Genomic DNA, 23,650 nt, shown 5'->3' on the forward strand with positions numbered 1-23,650 from the left:
TTTTCGGGCTAGGCTTATACTTGATCCTCTGCATGGTTGGGGGATCAGGTAGCCCCTGAGATGGTCTACCCAATGGTCCAATTGGATCATCCATCAGATCCACCATCAGGCTGCCAGTGGCTGCCCAAGTAGTCCAGATGAATAGTGTCATAGGGTTTTGGCCAGGCTTGGGAGCTGGTTTCAGCCACATGCAGGACTGGAAAAGCCTAAGACACAATGGTTCAGGGCTGCAACCATCTAGGGTTTGGTCTCTGCAGCCCTAGCTTGCACTCAAGACTCCAATCCATGAACCAGAAGGGAATCTGAGCAGTGCAACCATGCACAGCCAGATTTGGCTCACATAAACAGTGTAATAGCCTATTAAATTCATGTAAACATCATAGATCTTCCATGCATAAGGTCTGCATGGGAGATCTGGAGTAGTTCTAGGCAAACCCAAGCTGATCTGGGTTGCCCAGGAAGCATGAACACAGCATACATAGAGAAGGAATAGGGACAGCAGGTATAGGGAAGATGTTTGATACCTAAAATAGGTAGAAGCAGCTCGGATTCAGGCTTGGATGGGGGTGGCAGCACCTCCTTCTTCCTCCTTCTCCTTCTTCTTCTCCTTCTTCTCCCTTTTTCTCTCTTCTTTCCTCTCTTCTCTCCCCATGGTTTCAGTTGAAAATAAGAGCTCTAAATGAGCTCAAGACTTGCCTATTTATAGGCCCAGCCCTAACTAAGGCTTGTTTGGTCATTAAGTCCCTTTTTTAAAATCAGTTTTTAAAATGATTCTGACTGATTCTGGGCTCTCTGGTGGGGCCCATAGTGAACTGAGGTCATGAGGTGGTCCCTCAGACTCCCCTCTATCAGTGGAGGGTACCCATGTTCATATTGGGTGGTCCCCATAATTAAAATAATAAAAAATATACAGAATCGGTCACTGGGTGATGTCTCTGGGCCTTGCTACATCGCCCACTGCCATCGCCCAGAGAATTCCAGCAAGCTGAAATTCAATGGGGCTTGCACAGGGGTTTGACCCTGGGTCAAGGTATTGTCCCCACATGCCACCTAAGGACTTTTACATGATTTTTCAGAGGTGGGTCCCACCATTATAAGGAGGAGAGAGATTACCTGGGACCCAAACCATATATCAGGCAATGAGCTGTACATTTGCAGCGGTCTGCTGTCCACCTACTGACAGGCATATAGGATGATCCACACAGGGTTTCTTCATCAATCCAAGTCACTGGGGTGATGCTCTATAGTGTCCCTGGTTGCCTGATCAGAGGTTCCGGCCCTTCAATCAAAATTTCCAGTCAGTCAGAGGCAGGGTTTGAAAGTCCTTATCTCCTATTAGATGTGTGGATGCGATGTTGAGGGTCGTGACCTTCGAATCGGTACCTCTTTTGGCATATGTTCATTTTTTATTTAAACCAGACCGGGTGGGTCCTTTGGGGTTATTTGGGGGCATTTCTATACTTTTTTAGGTTTGGTATTCTCAAAAATTGTCCTTAACTCTTATTAGACGTGTGGATGCGATGTTGAGGGTCGTGACCATTGAATCGATACCTCTAGCTTCTAGTTTTTGTTTTAAGCCTTTTAGTTCTAGGTTTCTAATTCTTGTGAGAGGAACTTAGAGATTTAGAAAAGGAAGGCATGCAAATTAATTCAAGCAAAGTAGGCTTCATCAACAACATCCATCCAATGCTCATTCAATACATTTAATTCAAGTTTGGTAGAAGGGAGTATCGATCCTAATTTTTTTTCTTTCTTTTATTTTTATTCTCTCTATTTCTTCCATTCTCTTTATTTTATTCTCACTCTCATCCTCTCTATTTCTTCCATTCTATTGGGATTTTATTTTTTTGTCTACTCTCACCCTCGTGTCTTATGTTAGATTCTTAGTTTGATAGTTTTTATTTTATTTTTCAGATTTGGTAGATGCGAATTCAAGTGTGGTAGAGGAAGCTAATCAAGTTCAGTCCGGTTCAAGCAATCTTCGGGTTTTATTTCTTTGATCTCTTGGATTTATTTTCTTTGTTTGTGTGTGGATTTGGTGATTTTAATCCGTCAATCTCGTGATCCGTGTTAGTTTTTGATAGGTTAGATGATGAATGGTTAGGACGTCCATTCGGCAGATGCATGTGTAGGACCGTTAATTTAGTTTAATCATCTTAATCTAGTTCACTTTCGTGTTACTTTAAACGAGTAAGATAGAGTGGCTTATCTCCTTGTGTTCGACCAGTAGCTTTGATCGATCTGTATGCTTGCGATATTATTTCTTGACAAACATGGGTTTACAAGATCAAATGACGGGCCGATGGCAGCATTAAATGCTATAAAGCTCACCTAGTTGCTAAGGGCTACGCACAAAAGGAAGGCCTTGATTATACAGATACCTTTGCCCCTGTTGCAAAGCTCACCATTGTTCACAGTCTCTTAGCTGTTGCACTGTTGCAGCAATTCGTGGCTGGCATCTCCGTCAATTGGATGTCAATAATGCCTTTCTGTATGGGGATCTCCATGCAGATGTTTACATGCGTCTCCCTCCTGGTTATGGACAAAAGGGGGAGTCTCACTTTTGCAAGCTCCAGAAGTCCTTGTACGGCTTAAAACAGGGTTCCCGTAATTGGTTTGCCACCCTTACTCGATCCCTCCTGGCTGCGGGTTTCCCCCAATCTCTGGCTGATTATTCTCTCTTTATCTAGCGCACTAAGACTCATTATACTGCTGTCTTAGTTTATGTTGATGATCTACTCATTGCCAGTGATGACACAGATGCCATTACACAGCTCACTACTTTCTTGCACAGTCTGTTTCATCTGAAGGACTTGGGTCATCTAAAATATTTTTTGGGCATCAAAGTAGCTCGTGGTCCTCATGGTATCTTTATCAACCAGCGGAAATATGTGCTTGATATTCTTTCCGAATGAAGCCTTCTGGCTACCAAACCCGCGACATTTCTGATGAGCACATTTATGTGTGAAATCTTAGGGCATAAAGCATACATTTTACCACATTGGACAGAGTTACTCGGTGCTTTCTTGTGCTTTTCAGGTTTTAGGTGAATTCTTGTGAAAATGGAGGAGATGATGCTAAGAAAATGTTTTTAAGCTGTTTAAAGGTGTTAATAGTTTGGATGCGTAGCCCATCGAGTCAGCTTCGCAACGGTTCAAACGACACTTGATTCCGAGTTGAAACGAAGAAGTTACGGCCGTTCCGTAACGAAGCACGAAAATGGTCTATAGGGGTTTATTTGTAATTATTGACACTCGGCCGGGGACAAAGTGAAGCGAAAGTTCAATTCCAGGGGTCTTAACGTAATTATTAGAAGTTATATTTCCTGTACCCGAAAGATTCCATTTGGAGGGCTCTGGACAGTCCAACTTCAACTTGAGATATCTTGGGCTCCCAAACTCCAAATTGGACAAAATTTGGATATATTTTGGGTGATTTTTCGCAAGGAACACAATGGTGAGGCCTATATAAACACCCCATGCTCCACGTTTCCTGAAGTACAGAATGGGTATTTTATTTATTCTTGAAGGAATCCTAGTCATCACCCTTACTCTCTCTCTCCTCCAACTTCTCAAGGGCACTTCTGAAATTCTACTTGGGATAGATTTATTTTGAAAGATATTCTCTCACCTATGGAAAATTGAAAAGTCAAAGATGCTTTGATTTTATTGCTTGGAGAAGATATCTACAAAGAAAAGGTAGCACAAGTTAGAATTAGAAATTTACTTTTCTAAAAATAGAAGGTCTATGTAAATAATCTTCTCTTCTTCTCCTTTCTATTTTTTTCTTTTTTTCTTAGGATTCAAGGCATTGTAAAAGAGGAAGGAGAAGAGAATATTCTCTTTTCTTAGGGAATATTTCTCCTACACTTCCCCCTTCTCTCTTCTCCTCTCTTCCCCTATAAATACCCCTTGCCCTCTGGGTTGTAAGAAGTTAGGGAGTTTTTTAGTTCAGTTTTTAGTTAGTTTCTAGTTCAATTTTAATTTAGTTTTTTAGTGTAATTTTTACTTCATTCACTTAGTGAAATTTTCTCTTCTTTTCGTATTTTTGGCTTAAGTTCTTAGTTTTGATTTCAAGTTCTTAGTTTTGATTTCATAAGTTTAGTTTAATGATTGTAATAGTTTTAGTTTAAAGCTTCCTAGTCTAAGTTCCTATGTTGATGACAAGACATGGAGATTTAGAAGAGGAAGCCATGGTGAGTTTATTCAAGTATTCAAGCACATCAAGGTATCTCATTCTCTAAACCCTTAATCTCATTCTCCCTTTCCTCTATCTCTCTCTATCTTCTTCTTCTTCTTCCTCTATTCCTTTTATTTTTTTTATATGGTTGTGGTATGTGGATGCACTTTTATTCCCTTATTTCTTTTTATGTGATTATGAAGTGTGGCTGCGTTTTTGTTATTCCTTTCAATTCGCTTTAGTTTGATAGGTTAGATGCTCATGTGTTAGGACGCCAATTTAATCCCTTAATTTTGTTAGATGCTTATGAGTTAGGATGCATTAATTTTCATTAGCTTAATTAGTTTAATTTAACATTTTAATTTGGTTCACTTTGCATTACTTTTAAGTTAATTAAATAGGGTGGCGTATATCTCCTCGTGTTCCACCCGTAGCTACGATTGACCCGTACGCTTGCGGTATTATTTTAACTCAAACAAGTTTTTGGCGCCGTTGCCGGGGAGATTATAGTCCATTTTATTTTTCTAATTTTTAAGTAGTTCGAAGTGTTTTAGTTTATTATTTTCTCTTCTTTTTCTAAAAAAAAAAAATCAATTTTTGAAAACCTCTTCTTGTTTCTCTTCTGTTTCAAATAGTGTGCGCCCAATCTAAAGTCCTTCATATGCCCAAACCCAGCCAATCTTGGTGCCCCTTGATTCGTTGGGTGGTTTGGATTGGCATGTGACTTATCTTTGGAGGTGACCACTCTTGATAACAGGAAAGCGACATAGTGAGAGAGTTTGAAAACAGAAACGTATAGTAGTTCTCCACTCTACATCAGAATCCACTAGGAGTCGCCTGTAGGTGGCTCGTGAAGACTATACGGGTTTCCTTGCTGTCAACCTATATGGCAACCTTACAGCTTTGGAACAACTGTTATGATTTTTGAGGGATAGATGCACTATCTACCTTGGGCTCCCTCATGTTTTTTTTTTTTTTAGTGAATTTTTTTTTTCTAGTCTTGTATTTATTTATTTTTCTAAGGGAGACCTCAATTTGGGATAGGTGGTTAGTTTAGAATTATGGGAGATACACTTCCATATAAGACTTTGGGGGAAAGATGGACCTATGCTAAGGCAACCATGATTTTGGAGAAAATGTTTAAACAGGTTAGGAAAGCCAAAAGTAATGAGATAGAGAACAATTTTGCACCACCCCAGTACAATTTTGCTCCCCAACCCAATTATGGGCTTTCGAAAAATTTTGATTGGTCACATCCCCTGACAATCCATGTTATGGAAGGGTGCCCTAATCTTTATGGGGGTAGCTATGGTGATGAGAATGTGAGTCCTCAATTTCAATACAATTCTTTTGGCACTTACAATCAGGGGTGGAATGATCATCCCGATTTCTTGTGGGATCAATGGAATAACCAAGCTGGACCACCCAATTTCCAATATCCTGGTCAGTTTGGTCCTCCAATGCCCAACCCTCCATTAAATCTCAATGGGCCACCTCTCCTTAAACCATATCACCAACCCCTTGAGTTTCAAAACATGGGTGAGGAGGCCAGACTGAATGAGCTTGAGAAATACATAGACCTTCTCACAACAAGCCAAAATACCATGGAGAAGCAACTCTCTCAATTGATAACCATGGTGCAAGAGGAGGAAACGGGTACATTACCTAGTCAGCCTGAACCGCCCCATCCCCAATTTAATGATATTGAAAGTCCACCACCCCAATTTGAGGTTAATGACAGTCATTCCCAACAAGCTGCTTTTCATGATGATTTATTTGTTGAGATTGAGTCTCCTCAGGATATTAGTGAAGCGAGATTTGATGAGCTACCTGGGGAAGTCCAACTTTTTCCTGAAATTTCTGATTTTAGTGAGCCTAGTGTTTTTATTGATTTAGAATCAGATTTTTATGATAACATAGAAAGCCAGGAAATCCGATCTCCCCCTCTCTCTTTGGAAAACTTAGATAATTGTCATTTTGAGGATTCAATTGTCTCATATGTTGATTTGTCTAAACCTCCTAGGTTTAACGATTTTATTGAGGGGGACAATGTTAGTCATAATGCCTTTCAAGCATATTTCCATGATCCTTATTTGGCAAACCAAGTTATGCAAAGAGCGGATAGTTGTATTGCTAGGATTGATTTGAGTAAACCTCCAATTTTTGATGATTATTTAGATGAGGTTATTCATAATCCTTTTTATGCTTATTGTGATCCGTTTTTGGTTGGTTTTTCAAAGAATGATAGGTGTTCTACATTGCAAATGGGAGAGAAGGGAAGGATTTATGGCCTGAGTTTTATTGCCTTCATTTTTCACTGTCCCATGAGGACAGATTTTTCTATTGGATATTTCTCAGTTGTGCTTAACTTCCGTATTATTTCTCGCTTTACTAAAATTCATGGTCAAGTGTTTTCTGGTTCTGAAGCTATTTCTCCATTTACTGGCCATGGATTGAGATTTCTATTGCTGCTCCTAGCACTTTTTGTAGAGCTCATGACTCTTCATGATCCTCTTTGTTGATTATATCTGGTAAGCCCCTTCATCTTCTCCCTTGTCCTTATTCTTTCTTTTATGCATGCATTGAGGACACTGCATGAATTAAGTGTGGGGTGGATGTTGGGCTTAATTGGTGAATTTTGATTGTGACAATAGTTTGGTTTTGTGCATATGTCTCTTTGATTGCAAAGCGAGAGAAAGAGGGAATTAGGTGTCCTAGCATGTGAAATAATAAAAAATCCCTTTTCAAGGACGGTAATTGGTTTGTATCCGGTGAGAGGGATTGAATTGGAAAATATGAGCGTTATTTCATTTGATGGCTAGATTCCTCTATGTGTTTTATGGACCCTTTGATCTTTTGGCTAGTAGTTGAGACCAATTTGTTTGTGGCAAGGCAAGGCATGAAAGTGAAAGTGAATGGAAAAAAAAAACAGAAAAAAAATAAGGAACAGAAAAAAAAAGTGGAATTCCTTGGGACTAGACAGGGCACTGTGCCTCATGAAGCAGGGTGACTTGATCGAAATTCCTTGGAAAGAAACTCAAAAAAAACTCTTGCATCAATGTCTCAATGTCTTTATGGATATATGCAAAAAACGAAGCTACTAAGTATTTGGGTGTGTGGTGTATGCTCCACCATGTCATTCAGAGAACTGTAGTGGAGTAGAAATAGAGTTTGTGGAAAAAGAAAGAAAAAAAAAAAAGACAAGCTTTTGCCTTAATGCCTGAAAAGAAAGTATGGTCAACAATACTCAATGCCTAAGTCTTTGGTTCCATCGATGCTATGGGGGGGGGTTTACTTGAAGGTGAGTAGTGTTTAGAAAATATGAAGAGATCCCTTGAACTTGATGCATACTTGTTACTTGAATTGATGTGGGGTGATAAAATTCAAGTGTGGGGGAACCTTTGGCTCCTTGATCTTTAGTTGAACACTTTTTGGGATTATGTGCACTATCCTACTTATGCTATGATTAAAATTTGCAGTATTCATTTACAATTGAATTTTGGGTGTATATTCACTGCAAACACCCACGAGACACAACTCGTCCACTAGGGGTAATCTAGGGGTTCAAAGGCTTGTTGCACATGCTAAGTGCAACCGTGATTCCTACGAAAGTGAGTTAGGATTTTCTGCATTCTAGGTTAGTTTTTCTTTTGCTTTACTTGAGGACAAGTAACGTTCAAGTGTGGGGGAATCTGATGAGCACATTTATGTGTGAAATCTTAGGGCATAAAGCATACATTTTACCACATTGGACAGAGTTACTCGGTGCTTTCTTGTGCTTTTCAGGTTTTAGGTGAATTCTTGTGAAAATGGAGGAGATGATGCTAAGAAAATGTTTTTAAGCTGTTTAAAGGTGTTAATAGTTTGGATGCGTAGCCCATCGAGTCAGCTTCGCAACGGTTCAAACGACACTTGATTCCGAGTTGAAACGAAGAAGTTACGGCCGTTTCCGTAACGAAGCACGAAAATGGTCTATAGGGGTTTATTTGTAATTATTGACACTCGGCCGGGGACAAAGTGAAGCGAAAGTTCAATTCCAGGGGTCTTAACGCAATTATTAGAAGTTATATTTCCTGTACCCGAAAGATTCCATTTGGAGGGCTCTGGACAGTCCAACTTCAACTTGAGATATCTTGGGCTCCCAAACTCCAAATTGGACAAAATTTGGATATATTTTGGGTGATTTTTCGCAAGGAACACAATGGTGAGGCCTATATAAACACCCCATGCTCCACGTTTCCTGAAGGACAGAATGGGTATTTTATTTATTCTTGAAGGAATCCTAGTCATCACCCTTACTCTCTCTCTCCTCCAACTTCTCAAGGGCACTTCTGGAATTCTACTTGGGATAGATTTATTTTGAAAGATATTCTCTCACCTATGGAAAATTGAAAAGTCAAAGATGCTTTGATTTTATTGCTTGGAGAAGATATCTACAAAGAAAAGGTAGCACAAGTTAGAATTAGAAATTTACTTTTCTAAAAATAGAAGGTCTATGTAAATAATCTTCTCTTCTTCTTCTTTCTATTTTTTTCTTTTTTTCTTAGGATTCAAGGCATTGTAAAAGAGGAAGGAGAAGAGAATATTCTCTTTTCTTAGGGAATATTTCTCCTACACTTCCCCCTTCTCTCTTCTCCTCTCTTCCCCTATAAATACCCCTTGCCCTCTGGGTTGTAAGAAGTTAGGGAGTTTTTTAGTTCATTTTTTAGTTAGTTTCTAGTTCAATTTTAATTCAGTTTTTTAGTGTAATTTTTACTTCATTCACTTAGTGAAATTTTCTCTTCTTTTCGTATTTTTGGCTTAAGTTCTTAGTTTTGATTTCAAGTTCTTAGTTTTGATTTCATAAGTTTAGTTTAATGATTGTAATAGTTTTAGTTTAAAGCTTCCTAGTCTAAGTTCCTATGTTGATGACAAGACATGGAGATTTAGAAGAGGAAGCCATGGTGAGTTTATTCAAGTATTCAAGCACATCAAGGTATCTCATTCTCTAAACCCTTAATCTCATTCTCCCTTTCCTCTATCTCTCTCTATCTTCTTCTTCTTCTTCCTCTATTCCTTTTATTTTTTTTATATGGTTGTGGTATGTGGATGCACTTTTATTCCCTTATTTCTTTTTATGTGATTATGAAGTGTGGCTGCGTTTTTGTTATTCCTTTCAATTCACTTTAGTTTGATAGGTTAGATGCTCATGTGTTAGGACGCCAATTTAATCCCTTAATTTTGTTAGATGCTTATGAGTTAGGATGCATTAATTTTCATTAGTTTAATTAGTTTAATTTAACATTTTAATTTGGTTCACTTTGCATTACTTTTAAGTTAATTAAATAGGGTGGCGTATATCTCCTCGTGTTCGACCCGTAGCTACGATTGACCCGTACGCTTGCGGTATTATTTTAACTCAAACAATTTCCTATGGAATAGAACTTGCAGTTGGATGTTGATTCTGGTTCTCTTTTGGTAGACCCCTTGGCCGTCTCATATTCTTCCTATCGTCGCCTCATTGGCCATCTCATATATCTCACCAATACAAGGCCGGATATCACGTTCGCTGTCACTCTTTGAGTCAACTTATGCATCAGCCATGTCAATCCCATATGGATGCCGCCAATCGGGTCCTTCGTTATCTCAAGAGCTCTCCTGGTATTGGCTTATTTTTCTCTGCCCAGAGTTCTCTCCAGCTCCAAGCTTTTTCAGACTTTGATTGGATTGCTTGCCCAATTATGCGTTACTCGGTTACCGGTTATATCACCTTCCTTGGCACCAGTCCTCTGTCTTGGAAATCTAAGATACAGAGCACGGTCTCTCGCTCTTCGGCCGAGGCTGAATACCGGTCCATGGCAACCATGACTTGTGAATTGGTTTAGTTACGTAGTCTCCTCCAGGATCTTGGTGTTGTGCCCTCACTTCCAATGTGTCTTTTTGTGATAATTAGGCGGCCCTGCATATTGCCGCCAATCCAGTTTACCATGAGCGCACCAAGCACATCGAGATTGACTGCCACATTGTCCGAGAACGTATTCAATCTGGCTATCTTGCCACAGCTCATGTTTCCTCCAAAATGCAGCTTGCTGATATTTTCACAAAAGCCCTGGGTCGTGATACTTTCCAGTTTTTACTTTCTAAGGTGGGTGTTCGGGATCTTCACACTCCAACTTGGGAGGAGTAGTAGATGTTCTCAATGGAAGGAGTCCATCTTGCATGCCAAGTCTTCCATTCCTTGTATTCGATATGCGATATAGAATTCTTCTAGAGTTGGAAGTCTATATCATATGCTATTCTTCTTTCCTTGTTGGTTTTATTTCCTCAGTCTCTTGTAATCTCTCTCAACTTCTTGTATATATATCATTCATAGATATCAATAAAATTTACACTGGTTTTCCCAGCTCATATGTTTTCTATCAAGTGGAGATCTGGACGGATTTTGAGGACGTGATTCGATGGCTTACAAAGGACTTGTCGACTTGGCCATGGGAACTTTTTACATGTTTGTGGGATATACACTCTTTCCCAAAAAAAATTTCTTGTGTTAACATTGTTAAGAAGAATATGGTATCTAATGACCTTGCTATCTCTGCTAGATGTAATAGGCAGAGTTTAGTTGTAACAGACAATGTTTGATCTTTTTTGTTTAATTAATCTCTTTTTATTATTATCAAAAAAATTATTGTGATCCATCACACTTTCCTTTTTGGGAGGGTGGGGTGAGAGTTGATTGAAGTAGAGAGCAAATTTTGTTAGGACAATCATGGGTAACTAATATTTAGGTTTGTAATTTCCATCTTTTTATTAAGCATCTATGGTCTCCTTGCTCCCTTCTTGAACTCTTGTTTGTTGTATTTTTTTGCTAAAGGGTCATTGCATTAAGGAAATAGAAAGAAAAAAGGAAAACAAACCAAGGAAAAGGGCGTAGCCCCTTACAACGTAGGAAACAGCTATAAAGAAACCAACCAGGCAGAGGTGATCACTCTACCCGGCCCTACAAAAATCTGTAGCTAGGCAAACCCATAGCATCACGGCCCAGAAGCTCATTAATATGGCTAGGGAAGGTATGGCTATTCAGGGATGTGCCCGTTTTTTCCGCTTGCTTAGCCCAGTAGTCCGCAATATGGTTCGCTTCTCTGAAACAATGCGTAATTTTCCATTTGTAGGAGTCAAGGTATGGTTTAATCACCTGCCACCTTTGGAGAGCAAACCAGGGAATATTAGATTTTTGAATAGAGAGAACCAAAGCCGCCGAATCCGATTCGATCCAAATTTCTCTGAACCCACTCTCCCTAGCAACAAAGAGCCCCTCCATCAGAGCTTCAATTTCAGCTTCGAAGCTATTGGAAATGCCCAGGTATTTTCCATACGAGAACACCACTTGGGCCTGGTGGTTGCGAAACACGGCCCCCACCCCAGCCCTGCCTTGCCAGGGTTGCCCAACGAACTGCCATCAATGTTGAGCTTGACCCAGTTTGGATCCGGCTTACACCAAAACACTTCCAAGATCCCACTACCTATGTCAGTAGAAGAAACCAAACCAATAGTTTTGACACACAAATCTTGAATGCTTTTAACCCCTCTAATCACAAACTTGCACTCTTGCAGCTCCCCTTTCACGCATTCCAGGAGTTGCTTCATGCTCCGGTGAGTCCCCTCATGGCACCTTTTATTTCTCTCTTCCCACAGAGTTGCACACACAACAATAGCACCTACTGCCCACAGGTCTCTCAGATTAGATGATCTAAGTTTTCCTTTCCACCACTCCAAAAAATCAAGGATGCTAGAGGGGCGCCCCCAAATGAAGCCAAACCAATCAGCGAAGGTATTCCAAACTGCATCACTAAATTTGCAAGTGAGGAACAAATGGGCTGTCGACTCACATTCTTTTCTGCACAGGGAGCACCGAGAAACTACACAAACACCCCTTTTTTGCACTTCCACATCCGTAGGCATCTTCCCATGCGCTAATCTCCAACCAAGAGTGGAATGGCGAGGAAGCAGATTTTTGTGCCAAACAATGCTAGCCCAGGGGGCAATCGGCATCTTTCTTCTAATCTCCTCCCAAGCTGACGCCACAGAAAAATCACCTGACATCGAGCACAGCCACCGAACTGTATCCTCCATTCTGTAATTTGGGATCTGCAAAGTTTCAATCACCTGGAAAGCTTCAGACAAGGCCATCGAAGAAACTTGAGGCAGCTTCCACCTGCTTTCTTCTAAAAATTCATGCACTGTTGTCGTGTCTTTATCGAAGAAATACTCATTCAACCCAGTTAATTTCAAAATAGAATCCGGACCCCACCATCTATCCTTCCAAAAATTTATTTTTTCCCCATTCCCTAGGATCCATCATTCATTATCCAACACAAATTTCCACATTCTTCTGATCCCCGGCCAAATAGACGAAGCCGTATAACCAGGCCGAGCCTTCCCCCATTTGTTAACGAACCGATGGCGCAGGAAAGAAGAAGAAACCGTCTCCTCGTTTCTGACCTTCTAGGTGAGCTTGTAGAGCAAGGATTTATTGACGTCCCTCAGCCGCCTGATCCCTAGACCTCCCTCCTCCTTTGGTTTACACAGATTATCCCACCCAACAATGATGGCTTTAGAAGATTCAGGGTCACCAGTCCAGACAAAGTTTCTCATCCATCTTTTAAGGATTCCAAGGAGAGAGCTGGGCCACCAGTACACAGAAAAACTATGGATCGGCATGCTAGAAATCACAGTCTTCACTAGCTCCACGCGACCAGCCATAGATAACAGCTTCCCTTTCCAACCTATAAGCTTGGACCTAACTCTGTCCATCACAGGTAGCAGCATCTCTTTTCGCACTCAACCTTTAGAAATCTCAACTCCAAGGTATTCGGTTGGGAATTTGCAAACCGGGATTTGCAGCTCTTCCACAATAGCTTGACGTCTTCTCGTGGGAATGGATCCCAGAAAAAGCTTGCTCTTATCCAAGTTTATCCTTTGCCCTGAAAACTCCTGGTACTGGTTAAGGAAAGCTTTAAGATTCCTGACATACTGAATAGAAGCATTAGTAAATATAAATATATCATCTGCAAACAAGCAGTGCCCTGGGGTGCGAATACCCCGAGGACCATTAAGGGGGAGAATTTTCTTATCAACAAGAAGCTTAGTCAACCCCTGCACAGAACCTCCTCCGCAACAATAAATAGCAGAGGCAAAATTGGATCCCCCTGACGCAAACCCCATTCGACACCAAAGAATCCAACAGGGCCTCCATTCACTAACACCAAAATTCTCGTAGAGCTGAGTAAGCTTCTGAGCCATTGGATCCATCGACCCGAGAACCCAAATCTGAGCAGCACTGAAAACATAAAATACCACGAGAGAGTATCATACGCCTTCTGGATGTCGATTTTCAACCCCAAACCACCTCCTCTTGTGGCAGCCGCAAGCAAGTTTGCAAGCTCCGAAGCAATCAAAATATTGTCTTGGATGACTTTCCCTTTTTGAAAAGCGCCCTGCTCGTCCGAGATTAATCTAGGGAGGACCAGTTCAAGTCTATGAGCCATCACCTTAGATAAGAACTTACAGAAAAAATTCCCCATGCACAGAGGCCTGAATTTCTCAAGGGAAGCTGCACCCTCCACTTTAGGAATAAGGGCAATAAAACAATTATTTATGCCCGCAGGGATACGGCCTGAGGAGAAAAAAGATCTGGCTGCACTGCACACATCTGCACCTATCACCTCCCAGCAAGCTCTAAAAAAAGCACCAGGGAAACCGTCAGGCCCTGGTGCACTGTCCGGGTCCAGAGCCCACACCACTGCTCTGATTTCCGAGTCGCAGGGAACTGACTCCAATCTGAAGATGTCCACCTCCTCCAGAACTCGAGGAATGCAGTTTAGAATTTCCTCATGCTCAGAAACTTCCACAACCTTGTGGACATTTTCATAATAATCCTCCACGTATTTTTTAATCAGCTCTTGGTCAACAAGTACTTCCCCATTTGCTGTCTTCAAAGAGCGAATGGTATTTTTCACCCTTCTCATTTTAGTAGATAAATGGAAGAATTTACTACATCTATCCCCAAAAGACCTCCTCTTCAATCTAGATTTCTCAGCCCATAATTTTTCAAAGTTCTCACCCACCTTGTTGTAAGCTTTTTTGCCTCCATCTCGCTCAAACAACTGGCCGGACATCCCCGACAGCTCGATCTCCTCTGAACCGCCTTGACTCATGTTCGCGACTTGAATCGAGTATCGAAGTTTGGGTAATTTTCCTTTGCCCAATCTTTCAGAGTAGTTTTCAGTCTTTTCAATTTTTGAGCCAACACAAAAACAGAATTACCTGAAATCCAATCCTTCCAGGACTCCGCCACCACATGAATGAAAGCAGGGTTCTCCAACCAAAAACATTAGAATCTGAAGGGGGCATTAGGCGGTCTTGCAATCGATTCAGCCACCACCAAAATAGGCGCATGATCTGACATAGGGCTTGTAAGGACCCTCTGCGAACAGTCTCCAAAAGCTGAGAGCCAAGCTTCATTGCAGAAGCTTCTATCCAGAACTGCAGCAACATGCCCATTCTTCCTGTTATTTGACCAAGTAAATTTGCTACCCTGAGACGGTACCATCATCAAAGAACACGCATCCACCATAGCCCCAAGTTTCACCGCTGAGCTCAAGCTAAAGGAACCTGGCCCTTTTTTCTCAGTAGAAACCAAAGTTGCATTGAAGTCCCTTGCAACAAGCTAGGGAGAAGAATCCATGGGCGCCACCGAACACAAATCAGTCCACAGATCCCTTCGAAGAGCCCTGAGACACTTTGCATGAACAAAAGTAAAGAGAGCACCTCTCTGTCCCCAATCCACCTTTACTGTGACTTGTTGCTCAGATTCCATCACTAGAGTAGGCTTGGATAAGCCATGTTTCCAAATCACCCATAGGTTTGGCACACTATCACTGCGACTATTTTGAATGAAGTCGTTGTCATATCCCAACCTGCTAAAAAACAAACCAGGGAAGCTCTGCACGTTCACCATAGGTTCAGCAATACAAATCACCACCAGATTCTTGTTTTTAATAAACAATCTCAAGGCCACCTTAGCAGAGGCCTTCCTCATGCCTCTAATGTTCCAGAAAAAGACCCGCATTAAAAACGTTTCTTTTTTATCACTCGACCAGACTTTCTTGTCGCCTGATCCACCACCTGTTTCCCCTTTCTCGAACCTTGCCTAGCTGGTTCACCATCCTCTATGGCTCTCACTGCCGCATCGACCAATTCCACTCCAGTGTGATGCACCATAACTCTGTCACCATCTACCTGACTCGGGCTTATGGCATGAATCATGTTCTCTTGAGTTTCAGGCACAAGGACACCACAGTCCCTATTGCCATCCTCCGCTACCTCATCACAAGCTGCATCCCAGTTCATAATAGACTCAGGTTCTGAGATATCGTCGCAGCTCAACCCTCTATCTCCCCCGCAACCGACCTGCTGATCCGAACCGACTGGAAGGACTAACTCCAATGTGCCAGCCGCACCACTGCCACCAACACCTCCAAGATTCTCACAAGATCGACGCACCACGTCACCTCCTAAGCCCAAAGGGGAAACCAAATCATCACGCACTCTACCAGCCTCCCTAGCTGCACCGCTGCCACCAACACCCCCAAGAATCTCGCAAGATCGACACGCCACATCATCTCCTAAGCCCAAAGGGGGGACCAGAGTATCATGCACTCTAACAGCATCCTCCAATCTCGGAGATCTTTCCAATCCAAGAGATTTGGATATGGAATCTTCCCCCTGAATGCAGTTTACCAAATTTGCACGATTCTCTTGCACCTCATGCATGTCATCTTGCCTTTTTTTGCTGCGCCGGCACGGCCTCCAGTCACCTTCGTCCTCCGATGTAACCTTGTTTGGCTGATCACCACTCTTCCCTGCCACAGCATCTTCAGGCCCCGCCCTAGCACGACATTTATCAAAAGAGTGCCCCACCCTCTTGCAGATGCCACACCACTCCATTTGATCTTCATACACGATAGTCTGGTGGAACCAATAAAGCTCCTTCGAACATGGCTGCATGTGTTCAACCTGTATTTCTCCAATCCTCTCACCTTCGACGTCGAGCTCTACCAAGACTCGCGCAAAATTTTTGAACATAACACGTTTAGTGTGACGATCCACCGCCACAGGCCTCCCTGCCGCTTTCGCCATCAACAACAGAATTCTCTCATTCCAATATTCCAGAGGCAAGTTTGGGAATCGAATCCAGACTAACTTCGTCATCATCATTCGATCAGTAAGGTTAAACCTCAGACGCCATCGCTGGAAGGATATCGATTGTGATCCCACCCTCATCTCTCCCCACTTCCACACTGAAGCCATATCCCCCTCTTTCTCGAACCGGGCCAAAAAGAAGCCTTTCACCAATGGCAAAACTGACACTCTAGCCTCTATCTGCGGCGCTGTTTTGAAAGCAGCTCTTATTGCATCCAACGTCACAAACTGGAAGTTTGTTTTGCCAATCAGCGCGTTCTTAAACCCCTGTAACTCCCTTTCATAATCCTCTTGAGGGATTACCACCTTAGTGCAATTCCCAGCCTTTATCGGATCCGGCAGATCACCCATGTCTGGAAGGGTCCCACCCACCGCCTTTGCAAACGACTTCATCCAGGGTGGCCTGGTAGGAGCGCCACCATATCCTGCAAGGGTTCGAGGGTCTTCCAGCACCTCACCCTCCTCACCTCTCACCATCGGCTTAAAGAAATCCACGATGCGTAATTGTTTCCCTCCTTCCGGCGGCTTCGTAACTCCAGGATCACCAGGCTCCACGTCCATCGCAAGGGCACTCTCTCACTCTTTCCAGAAAACACCTAAAAAAATCTCCGCTCTTCAAATTCGTAAACAAAATAAATTTAAAAGTACTTCTTTTAAGGTTTACTTGTTTTGTCTCCCACAAGTGTTGAACCCAAGATTTTCTTTAATGTTGCTTCTAGCAAGGCAAGAAGTAGGAAATCGTTGGTCCTACATTGATTTTGGAAGAGAGTAAATCAGTAAAGTATGACTTATATGATATAATTGCAACGACAAAGGTAGGGTTCTTTAGAAGAAAGGTTCATTATGCACTACTATATTTTCTTTGGAGTTCGGGATTATTTCGCATTACCCGAATTGCACTGCAGAACTGTAGATGTCTACAATCTTAAGGACATTGGATATCTCCTTGATATCAACAAGTTTTCTGGTTACAATAGACAAGTTTTTGATTGCTCCTGAAGCTTACCTATGTTTCAGTAATTTCAAGTTCTTAACCAATATTCAATATAAGTCATTACAAGAAACAGGGCTTTAGCGGTGGTAAGCTAAACGTTAAAAAAATCTACTCTATACCTTTTACTGGCAATATTTTTTTATTATAAAAAACCTGCAGCTAAATGTGCCACATCTTTTGATATGTGAAAGTATTAGCAATCGTCCGTGTATATATCTTTTAGCATTGATAATTTTAATGTCATTAAAAAGAATACATGCGGGCCCTTAGTAAATACTCATATAATACATGTATTATATGTGTATCCAAACGCTTAATTGAAAAAAAATACATATTTTAACTTATAAATGCACTTATATTAATGAAAAAAACACGTTTTCTAAAGGATTTCGTATTATACATTTTACTAGGTTTATTGCATTTAAAAAAATCAAAACAAAACCTCAAATCTCTCGCCCTTGGGTCTCTTCCCGATTGCAACTCTCAAAATACAAAATCCCTAATGGCAGGTAGCAGTCTTTTCCCCTTCGCTTTATTATTAAACCAAGAAAAATAAGAACTTTTACAGGTGGTTCATTTACAGACACTAAATGCAGTTTTTTTTTTATATGTAAAATAACCCCTCATAGCCTCCCATACCCATGCCCCCGTACCCGCCCCAAACCCTCACATCACTACCCCTGATTCCACCCCTGTTCCTATCCCGTCACCACCCACTCCCATCCTTTTGTGCATCCCTGCTACCACCGAATCCGAATCAGTTACCAATCCTATGGAGGGGTCAGATCTGTCCCCACCTGTCCCCATGTGGGTAACAGATATGAACTCGCGACCACCCACCCAACCCCACCCCTACTCCCAACCCCACTAGGCTTCTAGTTCTTGTAACCACAAAACAATGAAGGCTTGAGGAAATGGAGAAGAGGAAGTGTGGAGTCAATAAAATATGAGAAAGCTAAGGGAGATTTACTTTCTATTGGGACAGCATTGAAGGAGATAAGGTGAGAAAACCCCAATAGAAAAACCTATAAGACGAAGCATAGAGGCTGCCAAGTCTATAAACCACTACGATGCCGATAGTTTTTATTAGTTGGCATTGCTTCTCACAATACTGGTGCTGCTCCTCCCTTATACCATTCCCCGAAGTCCAAAAGATAAAAAGCACATAACCTCTCTGGCTTTCAGTCGAAAAGCCTCCACCCACCCCCTTCTACAATCTCTTCCCCTTCTCCTGCCCCACACCTCCACTTACCCCTTTGCAACCTCCTTCTCCCATTCCATTCCTTTTACAAATTTTGTAGACAGGTAGATCCCAATGTTCTTGTTCACATGTAAAATTTCAGCCGAAATAGAATTGTCTGATAAAAAATTTGTGGTTTGAAAGTTTAGAACTATAGGTTAGTGCACGGTAGTAGTTGGAGTACCAAAGATGTGCGAAGATACACATGGGATGTAGATCAATACTTAGGAGGGTATGTGGTTGAATTAGGCCACTTTATTTTATGTCTTCACCCTTCCTCCCTTGGGGAATGGTGATAAATCTGAATTCACTAAAAATACAACAAGAAATGTAGGTTATAATTGGTACAGTGAATTGAAGTACCTGAGGAAGCTGAAACCACAACATCATTTTTGAAGTCCATGGTGTGAAGAACAAGTCTTGTTGTATAATTTGCATGACTTGGGGCAAATTATAAAAATCAGACAGAGCCATAGAGATGTAGTTCTCAGCATTTTCTGTGATTTTCGATGTTAAGTCAAGAACAACTCCCACATCAAAGAAGGCTGTTGAATTGATACTTCCAGTTTGAGAAACTAAGAAGAAGAAGAAGAAGAAGAAGAAGAAGAAGAAGAAAAAGAAGAGGGAAAGCAGATACGTTGATTTCCTCATTGGGAAGTGTATATTTAGGGTTTAGATTTTGAGCATCCACACTTTTATAGAGCATAAATGAATACCATCAGCTGCAATAAAGAGGATATATCCTTCCTCATATGACAATTGGATAAGCAAAGGATGATTACTTCCAATGTCAATTCTAGTTTAATTATATGGATTCCAAGATTTTTAAATGGCCCAGAGATGAATTAGTCAAAGAAAGGGTACAGTTTTGAGGGTAATCAAATTGTTTACTTAGATGTAATTCTATTTAATTTGTCTTTACCAAAAAAAAAAAAAAAAATTCTATTTAATTTGTAATGAGTTACTAATTATTGTAGCTTTTTTTTCTTTAATTAATTTCTTCATTAAATAAACTGGGTTATCTACCGAACAAGCAAAAAAAAAATGAAATACATATGATGATGATTGTAATGCGGCCAACATGTAATAGCAAACCTTTAGTTAACCCAAAGTTGGTTTCAAAGCAATTCCAATTAAGATTGTGATGTGATGGTTTAGCCATAAGATCTGTGTTTTGGCCAGAATTTGAAAATTTATTATGGATCACTTTTGCGGGGAAAATCTCGGACTAAAGGATTACAACATGTTGATGAAGGGGGAGGGGGATGGCCTCAACTTCAAACAAAGAAACCGACGAACCAAAATCACCCTTACACCTGATGCCAAAAAAATGACCCTTAGAATCATGAATCAAAGAACCACGACCATCTTATGACTGGGTTTAAGCAATAAGATCCAATCACTTGGTTCAACCTCAACTGGAACCCAAATGATTCAACCAAAGTTGGGGGGACTTTCCATATATTGGGTTCAAGAATGGCTAGCATTTGTTTTTATTTGGATATGAAAAATATTTTTTTGCGGGATTAAAAGAGTTGACAATTATGTGATGTCCTCCTTATTGACTTTTCTTTTGGTGTAGATTCCTTGAAACACCCTTTTCTTTAAACAAAATTTAAAGAAAACAAAGAAAATCTTAGTATCTTCCTCTCAATTAGTCTTTGACTATAAGATTATTTCTTAAGTAACTATATCAATCATTATTTTGATGCAATGAAGAAACTTCTAAGAAACATTTCCTCTGGGGCCTACCTATTCAAGTTGTGTCAAATAAAAGATTGGTTTGACAATTCTAGTTGGAGGATAGAGAGGATATAATATGGATTTAGCAAAAAAAATTTAAAGCCAAACTTAGTCATTCAAGAGTTATGCATTGGTATTTTCTTCTCTATTTTCAAAGGAAAAAGCTTCTTGAAGAAACATGATGAAACAACCTCCCTTCCCCCTTTAATTTTCATCCGTTGATCGTAGGGTCGGGAATCTCTTCATCGTAGGTAAAGAGAAACTGTTCCAATTTTCAAATTTTTAATTTTGATAAAAAGAAAAAAGAAAAAAAAATTTGTTATGCTGTCAACTGTAATTTTATGGATTTTTTATTATTGTTTTTCATTTTCTATTCTGAATGTGTGGGTCCCATATGAATGATACCCTTTTCAAGACAGCCACTGGAGTGGTTTACAAATTAGATTCCTTCTCATACTCGCAATATAGGAAACCCGGCCTCTTCCAAACAAATAAAAAATCAAAAGTAAAACTTTCTAATGGATTTGCAAGACTTTATTTTCATGTGGTCGGCTCTACAACTAAACTAGAAAATTAGGAGGAGACATTTGGGCAATCATGCACTATCCACAATTTTTGGATACCTCAAAAAAATGCTACAAGATAGCTATTTGGGTCATATTGGTAGACCTTTCTAATTGTCTTAAATTGAAAACTATTTCTCTAAAAAATTAATATTTTTTATTCAAAACATTTGATTTACAACAGACAATTAATTGGACAAAAGTATGCTGGTTATGCAAGTAAGAGAATCCGTGGTTTGGAACCATAGACTATGTAAATTGAATAATTACTACCGACCTTAGTTAGTAAGTTCGGGAACGGCAATTGAACGGGAACGGATACGTACGGAAATGAAACGGACTAGACGGTAATAATATTTTTTTTAAATCCGGCGTAATAAAACACATACGGCAATAATACGATACGTGTTTCATTCGTGTTTAATACGGCATAGACGGCAATAATACTTTTAAAAAAAGGGGCATATATTCATTATGTAACATACATTCACCACCTAATAAACAAAATAATATCATGGTTTTATGAACTAAAATAAAATAAACACAATAATATTATATCCTATATTACATCTCTAAGATTATCATTTAACATACCAAAATAACAATAAAATAGTTTCTAAACCATAAAATATCAATAAAATAGTCCATTACATTTCATCAAACATAAAAAAATGTAAGACATAATGTGTTCTAGAACCATGAAAACCCCATAAAATAGTCTCTAATAAAAACAAATCTCTCCCATCCTCACTTCATCAACGGGCCAGGGTCATACCTCTAGACCAACAATCACTCACATGCATAAGTATTTCTGTTGGGTTTGGTGATAGACATAAATCATCACCCACGATTTTCTACACTAGCTTAAAGGGAATCAGCCAAATAATCACATATTTCAATAGAGTTGCAGAACAGAGGTGCAGTGGATTAACACTAGGTTATGGTAGGTATTAAGAATACATATCTATCTTCTAATAACAAGAGCAGTTGAACAGTTAAGGGTATGTGATAAAATTAAATAGGTTTCATTATTATAAAATCTCTTTCTCTGGCTAATTCTTCAGTTGTGCTTTTCAGGAAGAACACAGAGAAATCAGCAGAGATGGGAGATCTCTTTTACCGATTAGTGTAAGTAAACAACAGAAAAGCTCTTATAGATGAAAGAAAGATCAAATGTTTCACAAATCACAACTTAAATGGGTAAAAACTGCCCAGAATTCAAGATCAATTTTTACCCAAAGGAGATTTTAAGGAAGAAGAAAGAGAAACTGAAACGATTGAGAAGAAAGAAAGAAAGAAAGGGATAGTAATGGACTAACCACAAAGGAGAACCGTGAGGTCTGTGAGGCCTTCAAAGCGTTGCTGTTTCTGTTCGTTACCATCGTCGTCGCCGTCGCCGTCGAAGATTTAACGATCGCCGGTGGCTGTTGAACGGAGATGGTGAGGATGATTGGAGATTGGGGGGGGGGGGGGCAGCTGTTAGGGTTCGACTTCGGTCTTCGACTCTTCGGCAGTTCGCAAATCAGAATGGAGAAAGGGAAATGTATTTCTCTTTGGGGTTTTTTTTTTTTTTTTTTTTTAAACATTAGGATTAAAAGTAAAAAGTATTAAACCGTATGATACCCGAACTATACGAGTATAATACTCGGGCGTTTAAAAAATGCATTTTTTTGTAAAAATACGGGGAAGTACGGGGACGAAAGTATTTTTCATTCAAACGTTCAGGTACACGTATAATATGCGTACTTACTAACTAAGGTACCGACCTTATTAGTGTCTGAAATACCCTCAAACATATATTTTTTTCTTTTAAATGCCCAGTCATTGTGGTCTGATAAACCAATGATCCCTTGCCTACATAGAAAATATTTCATTCAAAAATTGCAATAAATTTTATTCACATAGCAAAGGGGAGAAAAAACAGATGATATGTAATAGGAAAAATTACTTAGATCCACTAGATAAGAACGGGAATTACAAGATAAGTAGGTTTCAAATTTGTTTTACATCCACTAGTTTCTACTGTAAAAAGATTTACTTAATCCCCAAAGTTGGTTAGTACTCATGCCACACTAGAATAAAATAAAAGAGAACTTCCAAAATTGCCCCAAACTCATTTAACTGTTTTAAAAACTGTGAAATCCGATGAAAGTGCACCTAAAGTGTAGGAGTAGAAATCAAAGCGGTTATTATCCCCTACAAAAAATAAAAACAAAGTTATAGCATCGAATCCAAGGGAAGTATATCTTAATTGTTGGAATAGAAAACAATAGAAACATATTTAAAAAAAAATTAAAATAAAAAAGAGGATGGTTCACCCACTATCCTAGGGTTCACCAACCCCTCCTAGGGTTTTAGTATGTTCCAAAATACCCTCCCAATACTTATTCCTGCCCTCTCCCAGCTGTGAATGAGATCTCATTCACAGTTTTTTTTTGGTAGAAGAATCTCATTCACAGTTGGTGGAAGGGAACTCGGTCAAAAAAAAAAAAAGTGAGAAACAATAAAAAATATTAAAAAAAAAACAGGTAGAGAAAATTGCGCCCCCCTTCCCTCCTATTTTTCCCATCGTGGTTTAAAAGTTGGGGCAATTACTATCACTACCCTACAATTTGCCTATATTTACTAAAAGTACCCTACCTTAAACTTTTTTTTTCTATTACTACCCTGCTTTTAAACTCTTACATCTCC

At 40.0% G+C, this 23,650-nt stretch overlaps 2 protein-coding genes across 2 annotated transcripts; both read right to left on the reverse strand.

Moving 5' to 3' along the window:
- Window positions 1-11,475: 11,475 nt before the first annotated feature.
- On the reverse strand, window positions 11,476-12,345 carry LOC122659173. The gene has a single exon (XM_043854315.1). The coding sequence runs from the start codon at window positions 12,343-12,345 to the stop codon at window positions 11,476-11,478; it is 870 nt and encodes a 289-aa protein (XP_043710250.1).
- A 651-nt stretch (window positions 12,346-12,996) lies between these two features.
- On the reverse strand, window positions 12,997-14,372 carry LOC122659174. The gene is made up of 2 exons (XM_043854316.1): window positions 13,323-14,372; window positions 12,997-13,188 (listed from the first exon to the last, which is right to left on the reverse strand). Exons 1-2 carry the CDS (start codon window positions 14,370-14,372, stop codon window positions 12,997-12,999), a joined length of 1,242 nt encoding a protein of 413 aa, XP_043710251.1.
- Window positions 14,373-23,650: the final 9,278 nt, after the last annotated feature.

The sequence above is a fragment of the Telopea speciosissima genome, chromosome 4, assembly GCF_018873765.1.
Source record: "Telopea speciosissima isolate NSW1024214 ecotype Mountain lineage chromosome 4, Tspe_v1, whole genome shotgun sequence".
NCBI lineage: Eukaryota > Viridiplantae > Streptophyta > Magnoliopsida > Proteales > Proteaceae > Telopea > Telopea speciosissima.

What these genes read in the sequence shown, in the direction of transcription:
- LOC122659173 (XM_043854315.1), bottom strand. Translation starts at nt 12,345, where the DNA reads ATGGCCTTGTCTGAAGCTTTCCAGGTGATTGAAACTTTGCAGATCCCA.
- LOC122659174 (XM_043854316.1), bottom strand. Translation starts at nt 14,372, where the DNA reads ATGAGTCAAGGCGGTTCAGAGGAGATCGAGCTGTCGGGGATGTCCGGC. An exon ending in TATTTATTGTTGCGGAGGAG is followed by an intron (nt 13,189 to 13,322) that starts GTTCTGTGCAGG and finishes GCTTCTATTCAG; the next exon opens with TATGTCAGGAATCTTAAAGC.